This window comes from Artemia franciscana, chromosome 16, assembly GCF_032884065.1.
Source record: "Artemia franciscana chromosome 16, ASM3288406v1, whole genome shotgun sequence".
Taxonomy (NCBI): domain Eukaryota; kingdom Metazoa; phylum Arthropoda; class Branchiopoda; order Anostraca; family Artemiidae; genus Artemia; species Artemia franciscana.
Genome location: NC_088878.1, coordinates 29258580 through 29275863, shown reverse-complemented (window position 1 = coordinate 29275863; position 17284 = coordinate 29258580). Strand labels below are relative to the sequence as shown.

The window sequence follows — 17284 nt, the reverse complement described above, 5'->3', positions numbered from 1 at the left end:
TCTGAAAGACTCGCATCATGAATGATCCTTTGTTTCAGCTTAATGGGCCACAAAACTTGTAATATTGTTTAATGTGTAAGGCTTGCCAAAGGTAGATAAAATTAAAACTCCAAGGCTGGGCCAGTTTTGGAGGAAGCCCAAAAATTTCACTTAATCAACACCGTTAATTTAAAAACAGGAAGATAACTTAAACTGCCATTAGGAATGGTAAGTGCGTCATAATTGTTGTGCCAGAGTAAGAGGCTGTGTACTATTTGTGCTAGGCTTGACAGTCCCTATAAAAAAAATGAAATGAAGAAATTATAAATAGCAGCAGGGCCATATCCAGATATTTTCAGGGGGTATGCGACAAAAGACTTTAAAAACACATCAAAAATATGTTTATATGCATTTTTGTTACGTTTTTACGAATCAAACAAACATTTGGGGGGGGGTAGGCGGTTCAAACCCCTAACCCTCCTGGATACGGCCTTAAATAGCCGGTAAAATTGTTGATTAAAATAGTGAAAATCATGTATTAATGATTTAGCCTAAAACTTTTTCTTAACAACTGCAATTCCTCAGATGTGAGTTTCTTTCGTTTTTTCTTGTGTTGTTTATATGCATGCATCTATATTTTGTTATATGCGTGTCATATGTATTTTTGTTACATTCTTACGAATCGGAGAAACAATAAGGGAGGGGGTCCAAATCCCTAACCCTCCTGGATACGGCCTTAAATAGCTGGTAAAATTGTTGACTAAAATAGTGAAAAACATGTACTAATGATTTAGCGTACAACTTTTACTTAACAACTATAATTCATAAGATATGAGTTTCCTTAATTTTTCCCTGTGTTGTTTTGTGTTTTTCACCCCTTTTTGCTGTTGAAGCCAGAATATTCTGGCTTTTAACATACGTATGCGTTTATAAGTTTAGTATACATATATAAGTATATTTTTTCTTAATTGGAAGTTACCCATTATATAGATATTTTCATTTCATTCCATTTGTAAATGGTAATGCATTGTATCCTAAGTGCCTTTATTATATAACCCCTGCTCCAATTTAAGCTGCTATTCTTATGTTTTAGCTACTTGAAGGTCACTCAAGTTTACACACCCTAAATTCATATTTTTCTTTGCAGACTGTGATATGTGCTGAGGAGAAGGTTGCCATTGTCGTTGCAAAAGAGGCGCCAGAACCAGTAGCAGAGGAGAGACAACTGGAGACTGAAAGCTCAGAGGAAGATCAAATCGCATTAGAAAGTGTTCATCATGTAAGATCACACACTACTATGAATGACATAGCTTAACCGTTTGACCGTCTTCGTGAAGTTGACTAGTCCGCTACCTAGCTTTTGAAATGCTTCGTCAATGTTGCCATCCTCTTTGTAACCAGAGTGCTTTTGCTATTCCCAAATTTTTCATGATTTCCAAAATTTCTCTTAAAAAAAAAAATTTAAGCGAGATAAAAACATATTAAAAGCTGGTAAAATATTTAATAAAACAGTGAAAAAATAGCAATGAAAACTTGTACATTTCGGCTTCACATCCGGGGGCCTTTATCAACGGAAAAAAGGAGGAAAATTATAGCCCAATGAAAATACGAACAAAAATAAATAAAATGATACACAAAAAACAAAATAAAACTCACATTTAAACAAAATCCAATATAGTAGAAAACCATAGAGCATAGCGCTAAGGTAACAAAGCAAGATTTTTGCTATACGTGTGCTACAAAACGACCGGAATAGCATGTAGTTCAAAATTCTATTAAAAGGAAAGTCTTTTTATTTAGATAATCTTAAGTAAGCCCTATCTTAATAGATCAATTCCAATTTATAAAAAGAGGCTTAAACCACACTTTTGATTGCGAGAAGATCGGAAAATTTTGTATAATCAGCATTAAACTAATTTGAAATTTAATTATAAAGGTCAAAATAAACTTTGAAAAAAGCCAAATAGGTTGTACCAAATTAGCAATACAAAAACGTTCATTCAGATTTCCAAACACTATACGTAGACAGGGGCGGATCCAGGGGGCTTGGGGCTACACCCCCAAGATTTTTCTGGTACCCTCCTTTGTTTTTCCTCTTTTTTGTCCTTTTTTAAACAAACTTGTCAATTTGGTCACATATTGGTACCCTTGTCACAATACCCCACCCCAAACCTCCCAAGATTTAACTCAAATCTACCTTTGTAAGAAGATCCCTGTTTCCCCCTCATCCCTATTTATATTGATCCCCTTATACATAATCTTTTTAATTTCTATATTTTCTCTAAAACTTTGTTACTGCCCGGTACATTTATCAATTATTTTTGTTTCGTCAACCATCATGTTATACTTGTAAAAGAATAAAAATTTGTTTCTCTGAAATCCCCATGAAAGTGAACGATAACGAGTCTCTCAATTTACATTTCTCGATAACTTTTGTTGATTTACGAATGTCCCTTTTGGGTATATTTGGCGATATTTTTTTTAGCAACTTGGGGAGGCCTTAGAAAATTCGAAGATAGGGGAAGGACTGAATCCAAAGATTAAAACCATTATCAGCCAATCTTAACGCATTATTGTTCTTATGACTGGTGACATCTTGCCTGCCGCTTGTCAGTCTCCAAACGAATGATTTCATAGCGAATTTATCAAGAAAGTTGGAATTCTTATTCCACGCTATGACCCATATGCGTTACTATGGCAAATACAATATATGGCACGTAAAAAAAGACAATATGTCTTTCAGCACTCATGTCGTCGTTGCCATTCCCAACAGTCAGAACTGATTTCTTTTTGAAAACCAAGCTATTCACCAAACTTTAAATCTCACAGTAAGTGACGTACACAGGTAGGAGGCTCCCCCCTCTGAAACAGAACATTTTCCTTAAATTATATCCACTTTTTATTTAAATTATCGATCGAAATTTATTTTTATTACTGACCCCGCCCCGCTTTCCAAAATCCTGTGAACTTGCGAGTCAACAGTGTGAGCTATCAAAAAAAGCAATTAACTATGCGTCACAAGAGTGCCACTAGGAAATTTTCCTTGGGAAAAGGACAACTACTACCTGAAGTGTGTTTTTACCAAGATTGAATTGTCAGCATTTGTCACTTTTCTCTTTGAATAGATTTTTGTTATGTCTTCTTCCTCCACTGGAGGGGAGGGAAATCTTCCTGGCGCTTGCTGTGGCTTCAATCGGGGGAGGGGACAAATTTTTCCCTAGATTTTTTGCCTCCCCCTAGATTTTGAAAAGTACTTTTTTGGGATATATCCGTTGAAGAATGTTCTTTTTCTATTTTCATTGAAAAAAGTCGGAAAAATTTCTCCCTAATAGATTTTTGAAAATGCTGTACTTCCTCCCAATTTATGTTAATTGACACCACTGACTGGTGGCGTCCATGGTATCGTCAAATAGGCCTATCGTCAAATAGGCTTGGTTAGAGACATATTACTACTCTATATGGATTTTGGTACTTTTGCTCAGGCAAAAGTGCTTCATTACAAATTAAAAGTATTAATTAAAGTGTAGTATTAAAGTAAAAGTATTAATTAAAACTATTAGTATTTGTTTCTATTTAACATGGAAAGTATAGCTATGTAAATCACAGTTATAATTTCAGGCTGAGGACAAAGATGGTCATGGTCACCACCATGAGCATCATGATCACCATGATCAGCCAATCTCGTATGCCGGTGCACCAGCTCACGGAGGACATCATCCTCTTCCTGTTCCTATTCCAGTCCCAGTTAAACCCGGCTCACTCGTGTTGCCTTCCTTACCAGTCAAGGTGAGCTTTTTATTAGAAAATTACAAATACATTGCAAAAATTCATTAGAATAGAAAATATAACTACTTTATATAATTGGTAAGTATTCGTAACTTCCAGCCAATCACGAATCTTCAGCTCTGAGAGCAATGACGTGAGTCTGTACAATGGGTATATGAAGTGTAAAGGTACAAGTATCCGGAAACCAAACTAACTCTGTTTGTGAAAGTACTCTGGGGAAACCATTGCCGATTACACAGCTTCAAGTATTTGTTTTCTGTTTAGTGATTTTCTGGGTTTTATTGATAATTACCAATTACGCAAAGTAACATGGTACTTGTCAATTATTTAGAACACACCCAGGAATTTCGATATGCAAGACCAGAGAAAAACCTGTTTATAGCTATTCGTATTCGGAGACAATTAGCTTAGGATCAACGGAAAAACTACATTGCAGGCATATTTCAATTAAATATTTAGTATATAGAGCTGGTATTTTGATTAGGTTACATTTTGCATGCAGTCCCGCTATATTGAACCCCCAACCCCCCAACCCACCAACCCACCTTATGTTTTAATATATAACCCAAATTATATAATGCGTATCTATCTCCCAAGCATATCAGTTGTTTCAACTCGTGTATCTGTAAACTGAATGAACTTGGGCTTGTTCTGATAAATGTACAAGTACCAGTATGATTTTAACATACAGACACTGGGTATGAATTTAAAATTTAATGTATAGTTTCATCTTGCCCAAAACAAGAGGCTCATCTCACGAATTCATCCTGATCAAATAGCGGAGGAGGAACTTCTGTTTTTCTTGGAAAGTATTTGAGTTAAACTGTAAAGGAATAGCTCCTACTTTATCAAAAAGACCTTTTAGGCAGTGGCGTAATTTCGTCAAAATCCTGGAGTGAGGGGCGGAGAGGTTGCAAAGTTGTAGCCACTTTTCCAAAATCAAAAGAAAATGACAGTTAAAACTGAAAAATACGCCATTTAGTACCCTAAAGGCAAATATATACTAAAGAAAAGTGACCCGTTTCTGTGTATGCTTAAATTATGCAGCCTTATCTTGGTTTTGGCAAGATTTTTGAAGAAAATAAATTTCAGCTGGGAGAGGGGGAGGAGCAAAATAAGGTCTAGGGAGCAGTTGCCCTCTTCCCCTGTTCCATAATAATTTCCGTTCCTACTTTTAGGTTAGCTGTTAAAAAAGCAAATATCCCATTAAATACACGCACCTGGTTTGTTTTGTTGTGACTAAATTGCCTTGTTTCAACTTGAAAAGCTCTCAAAGCAGCACGTCTTGATGACTCTTTTTGAAGGATGGTCAATGGGTAGGTGTCTTGAAGTACCTAGCTTCAGCCCTTCCCACTCCGAATCACATTGTCCTTTGGTGGACCTTTGACAATCTTCGTGTTATAAAATTAAAACCTAGAGAAATAGATCTATTGTTGAAATTTTGGCACGAGGAAAATATTTTTAGCCTCGTAGCGCTCCTCAATCTTGACTTATAAGATGCTAAAAATTTGTAAATCTGCGTCTTTAATTTAGGAAAAATTCCTTGTTTAAAATCCTTCTAAAATAATCAGAGTTGCATTTTTTTAAACAACCAATAAAAAAGAGACTGAAAAGCCCATAGTTGAGGTAAAACCGTTTTTGTCAAAATTTAGATGAATACTCCTTCAAAGTATACAACTCTCCTGGGCATATCTTAGGTCCTGGATTCATTCCTGAAAGTTTTGTTCACATTGTTCAAGTACTTTTCAAGATATCAAGAACGTCCTCAACTAGCACTTTAACATCAACTCTTTAAACTAGAACCTCAACTGTTTAAAATATGGGTAAGAAAGTAAAACAGATTCCCCTGGTGTTACATTATCTACAGGCCGTATTTCCAGAAACACATTGATTTAAAATAAGGGGACAGTAGAATTTATTTCAAAGGTGGTGATAAGACAGGAGAGAGGGGCCACGACTAGGATTACAAATACTTCATTACCTCCAGCTCAAAGATCATCCAAATTAATTATATGGACTACACTACTATCCATTTGAAGTCACAATATTCATCTACCCATCGTAGTATTTCCAGATTTGTGTTGCTTAAATCATTGGATAAAGAGTTTCCCCGTGAACAGCTTCTCCCCTTATTTTCACTGCGTTGCAAAAATATATGAACTTGAGATAAGTCCTTTCAGTTTGGATATTAAGATTCAAAATAACCCACATTGCATACTTGCTATGAATTGACAGTATTCGAAACGGCTTGGCTATTACCTAATTTTGCTGGGTATCATTTTCGTGTTTTTGTGGGCCAAAATTGTGGTTGATACTGACAGAAAACGGTACTTTCCTAAGGAACAATGTCTTTTGTTGTTTAAAAAGCGTTTGAGTTCAGCTGTCAGCCCTCCAGATATAATACGACCATTAGTTTGATATGTTCACTCCCTGAAAAAGACAAGAAGATCGCCCGTACGTACCAGCCTTTCTAAAAAAAAAAAAATTGTATTTCGTATTTTTGACAGGGACTGGAATCTTCCATTCCATAGCTGTTAGACGTACTTATTCTGCGTGTTTTAGACGTTTTTGACGTTATAATGACGCTTTAGATGTTTTAATCGTTATATCGACGTCTTAGACGCTTAGTGATCCATTTCAGGGTGGGGGTTTTAGGTTCAGTGATCCATTTCAAATGTGTCAAAAAGCCATAAGCCAGTAGGCAATACACAAATAGTAAAATTACGAAACGCCCATTCAAAAATATACGATTATATTTAAAAAAATCAAAAAAAATAAATAAACAAATAAAATAAATAAAAATATGGATGAGCTCTCAGGCTCATCCATAGCCCATTCAAAAATTTTTAAACTGCAAGCAGCAAAAGAAATAACATCTTATTGTTCTTTACATGAAAAACACAATCCCTTTTTTCTAATCTTTATTATAAACAAAATAGATGCTCTTCATTTTGTAGATAGGGACTGGAATCTTCCACTCCATAGATCTTATACGTGTTTATTCTGCGTGTTTTAGACGCATTTAGAGACGTGTTTTAGAGCGTGTTTTAGACGTTTCAGACGTTATATTGGACGTGTTTTAGACGTGTTTATTCTTATAATGAGACTCACAACTGTTTTTTAAAAATTATGTAAAGTTAGTTTTGCAAATACGTTTTAATGACCGAATTCAAAAGTTATGATTTACATATGTGAAATAAACATAAAAAGCAGATACTGTTTATATGTTACTTGTTACCTTTACATTCAATACCGTGATTCTTTAATACCATAGCTAGAAAAAATCCATTATATTTGATAATTGTAACTTGGTTTTCAAAACCCTAATTCGTCATAATGGCGATTTCATCAGCTAATATTAAAGTTTCATATTTTAACATCACCAAAAAATGTATGAAAAAAAGGAAAAAGAGAATGGCACTATCGAAAAGTAATATTTCTTTGCAAGGTTTACTTTACTGACAGATGAATTGACAAATCATCCTTTTTTTTTGTCAATATTTTTTAAATCAGTTATCTAGCTTTAAGGCTGGATTAGTTGATGAATAGTTTGGTGTAGAAGCAGATCATAAAGATTTCATTAGATGATAGTTGATCATATAGGAGAAAAATGATATAGGCTAATTCGTTTGAATCTTTAGCCTGTTCAGTACCCTGCTCCTCAACCAGTGAATCGACCATATGGCCAGGCGCCAGCAGCTTTTGCTCCCCCTGCAGCCCCGGCTCCAGTTTACACACCATCAGCGCCAGCACCATATGCTGCTCCTGCCCCGTATGCTGCTCAACAAGTTGCTGCTCCTGTTCACATTCCTCCACCTCCAACCTATAATGCACCAGCTCAAGCTCATCCAGTACATCAACATCCGGCTCAACCTCATCCTGTGCAACACCAGCCACAAGCCCATCCGGTGCAACATCAGGCCCAAGCTCATCCAGTACCACAACATCAGCCTCAAGCTCATCTGATTCCTCAGCAACAACCACAAGCTTATCAAGTAAGTTTAATAGATACTTTTAGGTGTATGCCGTTTAAAGATGCATATATTCCTGGGGATGGGTAAGATTATATTTCAGAGAGACTCCAAATACAAGTTCTTCCTAAGGGGGAGGCAAAGAAAGTGGCCAATATATAATTATTATTTAGTCATAGAACATAGAACACTTCGTGAAAAAATTTTTTTATAGGTAGATAACATATTTCTGGGAGTCTAGATAAATCTTTCTTCCATTCACAACAGCAGTGAGATCTTACCTAACATTTTGTTCACTCCAGAATTCAACCGTTCTCTAAAAAAATAATGTTGGGAAACAAAAAGAAGAAAAAGATGAATTTTTAAAATGAGTTTCCTTATAATTTGCGTTTCACGACCTTAAAAAGTTCAGTACTATCGCTGGTTTCCTGCTGGTTTCCCTTTTTTTTAATATAATTAAAAAAAAATCGAACCATTTAAAGTGAATAATTTTAAAAAAACTTGCAGTTTCTACTTTTTACCTATTTTTTCTACGCATTTTCCCTTTTTCCTTACTGCCAGTGCGGTTTCTATTTCTGGTTAGAACGTTGGAGGCTACAGTGATGACAGTAGTCAAGTGTGGTTCTGAAGCGTAGGCGTTCCGAAAAACAGAACAGGAATGGCTACATGTTTTCGAAAGAAATTGCCTACGGATTGTTTTCGATACCCATCTGAATGACAGGGATACGTTTTGCGGGTTAAGGATGACAGATTGCCAAAGATTGTCCATGTTAACCAAATGAAAAGTGGGCCGTCCCTGAATAGGGTGGGAGAATATCGTAAGGAAAGATTTAAGGGAAACTGGAGCCTATTGGGAGAGTGTAAAGAGGGGGCTTTGAATAGGTTGGGATGGAGGAGGATGTGTTGGCCTCATGTGGCTTGATTCTGCAACGAGTTGTTAGTAGTAGTAGTAGTAATAGTTTTTCTGATTATTATTTATTTACGTTACTTTTATTTCGTAAAGTAACACATTAAAATGTCAGCCAGATATCAAAGGTTATATATTCGCTTTAGCCCAAATTTTCCCGAGAGAAAATTTTGAGTATGTTATTAACAATTGTTGCGAAATGGTTCTACTAAAGACCAACCGCATTTTATACTTCATCCAGTTAATTTTAATGCCACAGAAAAAAATCTTAGTTTTTAACGTCAGTTCTGTGAAATTTCCGTTAATGGAAATTCGGTTATCTGATACTCAACTGAAGACAGTTTTTCCGTTTTTGCCTTTCTAAATAGGTAAATAGAAAGACAGAAAATCAATTACTACTTTGCAAATGATTTAATTTTTTTTAGTTTTTATTTTATTTTTACTATTATTTTTTTTATTTCGTCCACAATTACTCTTTTTCACCTTCTAACAAGCTGCCCATACATTTTTTTTTCATTTACAGTTTTGATAAAGTGTTTCAACTAGGACTCCTGTGGATTCTGAGGGTCCGTATATTGTTCCTCAATGGGTCTGCAGCATATCGATTGATGTTTCTCTTAGGGCATAGATAATTGTCGCAATGACATGAAGTTCAATCTTTATTTTTTTTGCTTTTCTTTAATCTCTTCATTTTGTTTTCCATTTTTTCTTTGCTTCTTATATCTTCTTCTTTGGGTCTACCGTGTATCTATAAATGTTTCTTTTAGGGTAGGGATTGTTGTCGTAATGACATGAAGTTCTATCCTTATTTATTTTTTAGCGTTTCTCTAATCTCTTCATTTCATTTTCCATTTTTTCTTTACTTCTTATATTCTCTTCTTTGGGTCTACTACATATCCATAAATGATTCTTTTAGGGTAGGGATTGTTGTTGCAATGACATGAAGTTCATTCTTTATTTTCTTTTTTTGTAGCGTTTCTCTAATCTTTTCATTTTATTTTCTATTTTCCTTCGCTTCTTATATCTTCTTCTTTGAGTCTTCCGCATATCCATAAATGCTTCTTTTAGGGTAGGGATTGTTGTCGCAATGACACGAAGCTCAATCTTTATTTATTTTATTTTTTGTGTCTCTTTAATCTATTCTCTTTAATTTATTTTCAAATTTTTCTCTTTGCTTATTTTAGCTTCATCTTTTACTAACTTTGTCTCAGCAGGGTAAAGTTCAATTCCTTTTTACAGTGTCTCTTTGCTTCTTTTACGCTTCTTCCTTTTCCCTTTCTACAGTCCAGATTTTAGACACAAACAATTCTTGACTTTAATTTCTCCTTTTACTTCTCTTTACGTCGTCTCGACTCCATGAGTTTTGCAGTTTACAGTGTCTCTTTGCTTTTTTTAATCGCCTCTTGTTTCTTCTCTTATACTTTATTCTTTTCTCCTTACCATAAACCTCTCCTCGCTTCTTTTTTTTTGAAGAGTATGCTTTATATTTTTTATTCACTTGCAAGGAAAAGAGACCCTTCTTAAAATCAGAGATCGAGTAAAAATGAAAGAGAGTATCTCTAGCCTAAAGTACTATAATTATTATAGCAATTATTACTAATTATAGTTCAGATTAAAGTGTTCCATAGATCAAAATTGTGCTCTTCAAATTTGCATAATTTCAAAGATTGATAATAAAGCGGAAGGAAAGGTGGCAATTTAAAGCGGTTCAAATTATTTAATTTACCTACCTCACACATTGAATCACATTACTTTGACCTAGTAATAGCTAGAATCTTTGAATAAATAACTAGCTTATTTTATAATTTACCGCACAGTCGGCTTTAATACAATTAATTTTATTAGAACTTTCACTTCCTACCCTAACCGCAAATCGCCTTGTCAATTCGAATTAATTTTCACTCGTGTTGCAAATTTTAAGAGAGAAAAGAACAAAAGTATAGTTGAATCATTCATTCTTTCGCTCAAGGGCTGGTATGAACACAAGATTTTTTTTGGGGGAGGGGGGTCAATAATGAAAACCACCTATATAATAATTTGAATAACAGGACAGGAAATTCTGAAAAAATTGGGCATCAGGGACACATATGAAATAACAGTCATTATAAAAATAATTTCTGTACAGTATCTGTTCTTAGTGCTTTCTATAGAATTTGTTGGCATATACACATATTGTTGTTTTTGCATAATTTTTAATTTAACTTAGTTAAATTAAATTCCGAATCTCTTTGAGATTTTCAAAACCCCCATAAAACCGTGGATCACACGGAAAGCATAGAGAAATGTAGGGAAAATCTTCAAAACATGAATTTTTTTCGTGGGTAGGGTAGAGCGTAGAGAATAAAACTGTCTTTTGTGTACTTGCTTAATCACGCATAAAGCAAAACAATCTTGTTACTTCAACAACATTGTTGACATTTGAGGATTAGATGCCATATAACCGAAAATGTCAGGAATAATATAGCAAAACAAGATATTAAAAACATGAGAAATCATCAAGGGACAATTATTTTATTTTATAAATCAATGAAGGCCGTTCGGTAACAAAATTTAAAATTGAAACTAGCGTATATGTCATACGTTTTCTTTTTCGAGAGAAAAAAAGTGCATCTGTCGAACCTAATAAAAGGCATCTGCCAAAAAAAGTGCATCTACCAGTTACTAACTATCTATCATCGGACGACCATGTGTGATTTAAAGTATGATAAATAAGCATGCCACGTCAGGTTTCAAAATAAGGTGTTGTAAATGAGACGCTGTGAAAATCTCCCCATTAAATTCCGCTCCTATTTTGCGCATGGGAATTTTTTTCATTTTTTTTTTTTGTATATTATTCTACGTGACGAAATTTAGCAAGGGGAAGGTCATTGCGAGCAATGTTAGAAAGAGAGTGGTGGCTGTTTGTGAGGAATAACATTAATAGTATGTTTAGTCCGAGCCAAAATTAGACTTTTTTCAGGAGGGGGCAGGTGTAGACTTTGCCGCCCCCTGCTCTACCAGCAATGCTATAAATATTATAAATTTTGCCCAAAAATATTGCAATTTAATCTTGTTTTTCCTCCCTCAGGCGTGCCAACCGAAGCGCTTGTCCCTTCTAGCCGCCCTAAATCTGGCCCTACATTTGCTATATGGTTTTTCTTGACTCTAAGATTTCATATTCCAAAATTTCAGCTTTCACTAAGTAACAAGTCTTGTTGTATACGAAGGTTGTATTTCTAATAAGTAAGTACAGGCCAGAGCCTGTACATGGTTCATTGGCTGGAGCCTAAGAACCCCTTCAAGATTGAAGGGTGAACTCACGGCTTGATAAGTACAATAACTTTTCGAGAAATAACTGTAATACCTCAAAACTTTATATTACTGAATAGAATAATTCACTTAGCTTGGGATAAAACATTTACGTTAAGAAAGAAAACCCAAGGCATGTGAAAACCCAGTAGTTTGAGTGGTAGTAACCCTGGAATCTTACAAGGGAGTTCTTTTATGACACTTTCACACTACGCCCTAGAGCCTTTCACACTAACATGACTTAATCTTATAGTTTATGCTATGCAATATAGCGGACTAAATATTGTCCGTAATCTAGCCTATGCCAAGCACATTCGAAATCCACTCAAAACTTTATGCAAAGCAAGTTTCTGGAAAAACAGAGTTTAATCTATAAACGCAAGTTTATGGAAATGACATGGAAAAGTTAATGCACCAGCAAACATTCCTAGATGAACGATTAATATATTTTGAAAATAAATTGATAAAAGCTTTCCTAAAAAGTCTTCCGCTCTTGATCAGAACTTTAATGTCGATTCTCCAGTCCTCAGCTTTATTTTTGATTATTTTGCTTATGATGATTTTAGACGATGATTATGATGGCATTATGAACTTTCAAGTAAGCCTTGTGTGGAAGGACGTGTAAAGTGAAAGATTGTACTGAACGTAACGCAACTTAACGACTAAGTATAGAAAGTTTCGTACGTAGTGTAAGAGCTGATTTAGCAGTTCCGCTTTTCAATATATGGTGAATAAATTGTATTGTTATTTAATTTGTATCAGTAGCTGAAATCCTTGTATCATTAGTGCTATTGTTTTTAACGACCTTTTAATTGTTTAGTTGCATCCAATTGAGTATTAAGCTATGACAACTCATTTTAATACATTTTCTTATTCGTCAAAGTCGTGTAAAGAGAAGTAGGATATTTAATGCTGACATACTTAAAAACCAGTATTTTAGTCAATAATATATTCTTGGCAATAGTCGTAAAAAGATAGCTATCTATGTTACCAAGTGAAGCAAGCTTTGAAAATAGGTGCAATTACTGAGAAAACAAACGAATTATCATGTTTCCTTTTTTAGCATTAGCTATAATTTTTAAGAGAAAAAACATCTTTATTCACTTATTTTTATTTCTAGGTGCCAGCTCAACAACCAACTTATCAACAGGTGCCTGCCCAATCCCTACCGCAGTCAGCGCCTCTACAGGCACCACCTCAAAATCTTGGACCTTACCAAGTTCCGTCAGCACCTCAACCTGTTTCTTATCAAGCACAGCCACAAGTGCAGCAACAACAGCTACCACCTCAGCAAGCTCAGTACCAGTTACCACCCCAGCCTTCACTGCAGCAACTCCCACCACAAGCTACTCAATACCAGCCAGCTCAACTTCCTCAAAACCTAATTCAACAGCAGCAACCAGTACCTCAAGCTGCTCAATATCAAGCAATACCCCAGGAACAGATCCCACAAGAGGCTCCAGCGTATCAGGCAGAACCACAAGAAATTCAAGGTGCCGTTGAACAAGCAGGCTCTTATATTGCTCAAAGAAATATAGATCAGGACTATAATTCCGGTGCTACTCAATTACAAGACACGGCACCTGCTGCGGCTAACCCTGTTCCAAATGCTGAATCATGGCCATCTCAGCCAGTGAATGAAATGCCTCAAATTATTGCTATAGATGTTAAATGTGAGAAATCTTTGATGAAAGTGGCGATCCAATTTGATAAGCCTTTCTATGGTATTATATTTTCAAAGAATCATTATGCTAACCCTAACTGTGTTCACTTGCCCGCTGGACTTGGAAGATCAAGTGCCAATTTTGATGTTAATATCAATTCCTGTGGAACGCTTGGAAACACAGAAAATGGACTCTATGGCTATGGTGTTCAATCAGGATCAGGAACCTTTTTCGAAAATACGATCATTATCCAATACGACCCTCAAGTACAAGAGGTTTGGGATCAGGCTCGAAAACTACGATGCACATGGCATGATCAATACGAAAAATCAGTTACCTTTAGACCATTCCCTGTTGATATGTTAGATGTCGTTCGCGCAGATTTTGCTGGTGATAATGTAGGCTGCTGGATGCAAATCCAGGTTGGCAAGGGACCCTGGGCTTCTGAAGTTAGTGGCTTGGTGAAGATTGGGCAAACTATGACCATGGTACTTGCAATCAAAGACGATGAGAACAAATTTGACATGCTTGTAAGAAATTGCATGGCTCACGACGGGAAGCGTGCCCCAATCCAATTAGTTGATCAACGTGGTTGCGTTACCAGACCAAAACTTATGTCACGTTTCACCAAAATAAAAAATTTCGGTGCATCAGCTTCAGTCCTTTCCTATGCTCACTTCCAGGCCTTCAAATTCCCTGACTCAATGGAAGTGCACTTCCAATGCACCATCCAAATTTGCCGCTATCAATGCCCAGAACAGTGTGCTGATGAGAGCACTGCTGCTTTACCTGCTTTACCCGATCCAAGAACCCCTTCTTCCCAGTATTCGGAAAGAATGGGTAAACCTAGAGAAGACAAGCGTGTAAGATCTCGTCGTGACGTCTCAGAGAATCAAGACGTCGGAATCAACAAGATCATTCAAGTTGTCTCGACTGGAGATTTAACTTTTGCACTTGAGCAAGCGAAAGATAATACGACCACAATTGTAATTCCTACCCGAAACGAGTATGATGGGTTAGTGTGTATGACTTCACCTGGCTTTGCAGCTACCCTAGTTACCCTTCTTGGTATTCTTATCGTTTCCTGTCTGCTCTCAGCCTTTTTGTGCTTGAGACATAGAACCTATGGAGCTGATAGGGGTTTAATGACATCTTACGACAACCCATCATATATTCATACAAGTTTAAAGAAATCTGGATTTTTTTAAGTCATAATTAGTTATATTAATTGGCAACCAGTGAGATAAACCAGTGACTCAAGTACCGTGCTTAGTCAGTTTTACGAAGAAAGACAATAATGCTCAAAATTTTTTTTACATGTAGTAGCTAAATTTTCCTTATTGATCACCACATAGGACCAGAGAATAGAGATCAACTGAAATCTTTTCTTTTTATGTTGAAATACAAAAAAACTTCAATTTTCACACACAGAAGTAGCTAGTGTCAAATTAATGTAGAGAATGATGAGTTAAACAACATAAAGTGCAATCTTACTGCCTATATCGTGGGATAATTTAATTTTGTCTGGGTTAGGACATTTATGTCCTCCTGTTGGGTACAGGGTATTTATTTGTATTATTTATTGTATGAATGTATGTTCTTGAGTGTGAAATTGATTATGCGAATGTTTTTGATGTGGAAGCCAGTCAGTTTTAGTGTCAAGATGTTCAATAAAGCTGTTACATTTTTGAATTATCTGATTTGATAGTTTTAAGTGCCCAAAGAACGATGTGACTTCTTTTTTTTTTTGTTTTTTTTAGAAAACAACAATATTTTTTGAGACTTGATATTGATATTCGATATTGATATTGGATTTGGTATGGAGTCATTGAAATTTGGGATACTGATAAGAGTTAGAGCTAAATTATTCTATTCCGTAAACTAAATTTGAAAAATCTTCTTCCATCCAACATAGTTTTTCCGCTCTTTTAAATGGTCTAAATGGCAACGCTGTACAACCTCTAGTATTTAGCAACCTAAGACTCAGCTCTAAAGTGATCAATACATCAGCATTTGTCCTGAGAGTGAAATCATCATATGAGCCAGACGGGTTTAAAGCTTTGACGCTTCTAGGGCCAAGCGTTTTCATCGCTCCGTTTCAATAAGAACTTCGGGGATACACCGATAGTTCGGGGGTTAGTGGAAGTACTGAACAAAACACAGCTGATGAGCCAAAAGTAATGAAAGAGAGAAGTGATATCGAACTCTCAGCTGCCATTCTTGGGAGACATCTGACAGTTTATATGTGGCCACGGAATTCCTCTGTTGTTTCAAAATTACTTTTCTGGGAAAAGGCTCTGCATTGGCGGAGTACACCTGGAGCGATAAACCCCACCAGTACAGTTTTTAATAAGAAAAAATCACTCAGTGATAATGTTTTGCGCCCCCTCACATTTTGCGCCCCTAGGCCCGGGCCTAGTGGGTCTATTGGTATATACAGGCCTACCTGTGAGCGAAATTGTCCTATTCCATTTTTTTTTCTTACTTGCCGAAAAATGAAGCTGATATAATTTTATTATCCTGATTGTGGAGGTTTTGAAAAGGAGTGTCCAAAATCTTTAATCGCAGTTTTCTTAGAATGACTTTTTGAGAAGTAGAACAATTTCGCTCTCTGGTCACAGAACATTGAGAGTTACTACCTTCAAAAACAAGATAAAAGCAATATTTTGTCCATTATTTATATGCACTGATTCCTTAGTCACGATATAATGATTCAGTAGAAAAAAGAATGTTTTACTTTTCTAGAATGTTTAATTTGTTTTTATTTTTTACAATTTTCCACTGATCTAGGGACAGTCATAATTTTATTAAACATAAATGCCACCGCTACCTACAACGTATGTAATACAAGCGAGGAACTACTTCGTATGGAACACCTGGTTCCCACTGCTGCGTTAATCCCAACACGATTCTTTTCTGGCAGAACAGACGTACGACAGAATTGGATGGAGGTTCACAAAGAAACGCAGACTTTTCCGTCGCTGCATCAAACTCTAGAAGAATTCAAGTCAGGTTCTTTTTTAAGTCATTTATTTTTTTATTTAAATCCAGGGTTGTTTTTTTTAAAATCAGAACAACGCATGCGATTTGTCATATTTTATGAGTTGAAATTAATCAATGCATCCGACCTTGCAGCAAAACGGATGGTTTTGCATCGTTTGTCGCACGATTTGTGTCATTTGTCGCATGTTGCAGGATTTTGCGCGAAATCGCAGCAGTGGGAACCACGGGTAAGACGCATAAAAAGGAGAAACAATGTTAAATAAGAGCCCGGAACCGACACATCTTAACCGGGAATGTAGATGGAATGGATTATCAGCAAGTCTGATGCCAGAAGATGTTAGCAAAGACTGTCAGTATGTTGTGGCATCCGTAAGTATCTAGGTCTCAGTAAAAAAAAAGTACTAAATAATTCACAATAAAAAAGATAATAGAGATTTTTTTTTAACGTTGTGCCATGTTAAGCGTTCAGTAAGTGGCTCTGCTTTGTGTTTTTCTCCTTTTTGGTGAGTCATTTTTCCTATTTCACGAATAAAAGAAAAATTTCGCTTTCAAAACCAGTGGAACACGTATCACTCGAAAACAACTTTTCTTTTCAAATTTGATATAGGTAAGAGCAAAATATGCCAAAAGTAGCCTAATTAAAACTTTAGATAAATTTTGATAAACAGCATATAAATCAGAAGAAT

General features: G+C 35.8%; 1 protein-coding gene and 1 long non-coding RNA gene across 3 annotated transcripts in view; one reads left to right on the top strand and one right to left on the bottom strand.

The window, feature by feature from the left end:
- The window catches only part of LOC136037318 (uncharacterized), a 38684-nt gene extending 23397 nt beyond the window's left edge, over window positions 1–15287 (top strand). Inside the window, exons 3-6 of the mRNA XM_065719988.1 lie at window positions 1127–1258; window positions 3598–3765; window positions 7407–7760; window positions 13052–15287. Coding sequence (XP_065576060.1) covers window positions 1127–1258; window positions 3598–3765; window positions 7407–7760; window positions 13052–14803 — 2406 coding nt within the window. The 3' untranslated portion in view covers window positions 14804–15287. The remainder of the gene's footprint in view (window positions 1–1126; window positions 1259–3597; window positions 3766–7406; window positions 7761–13051) is intronic.
- LOC136037319 (uncharacterized) overlaps window positions 1–17284 on the bottom strand; it is a 123180-nt gene that overhangs the window by 83681 nt on the left and 22215 nt on the right. For both annotated transcript variants that reach the window (XR_010619912.1, XR_010619913.1), the window contains exon 2: window positions 4986–5178. This is a non-coding gene — a long non-coding RNA (uncharacterized LOC136037319). The remainder of the gene's footprint in view (window positions 1–4985; window positions 5179–17284) is intronic.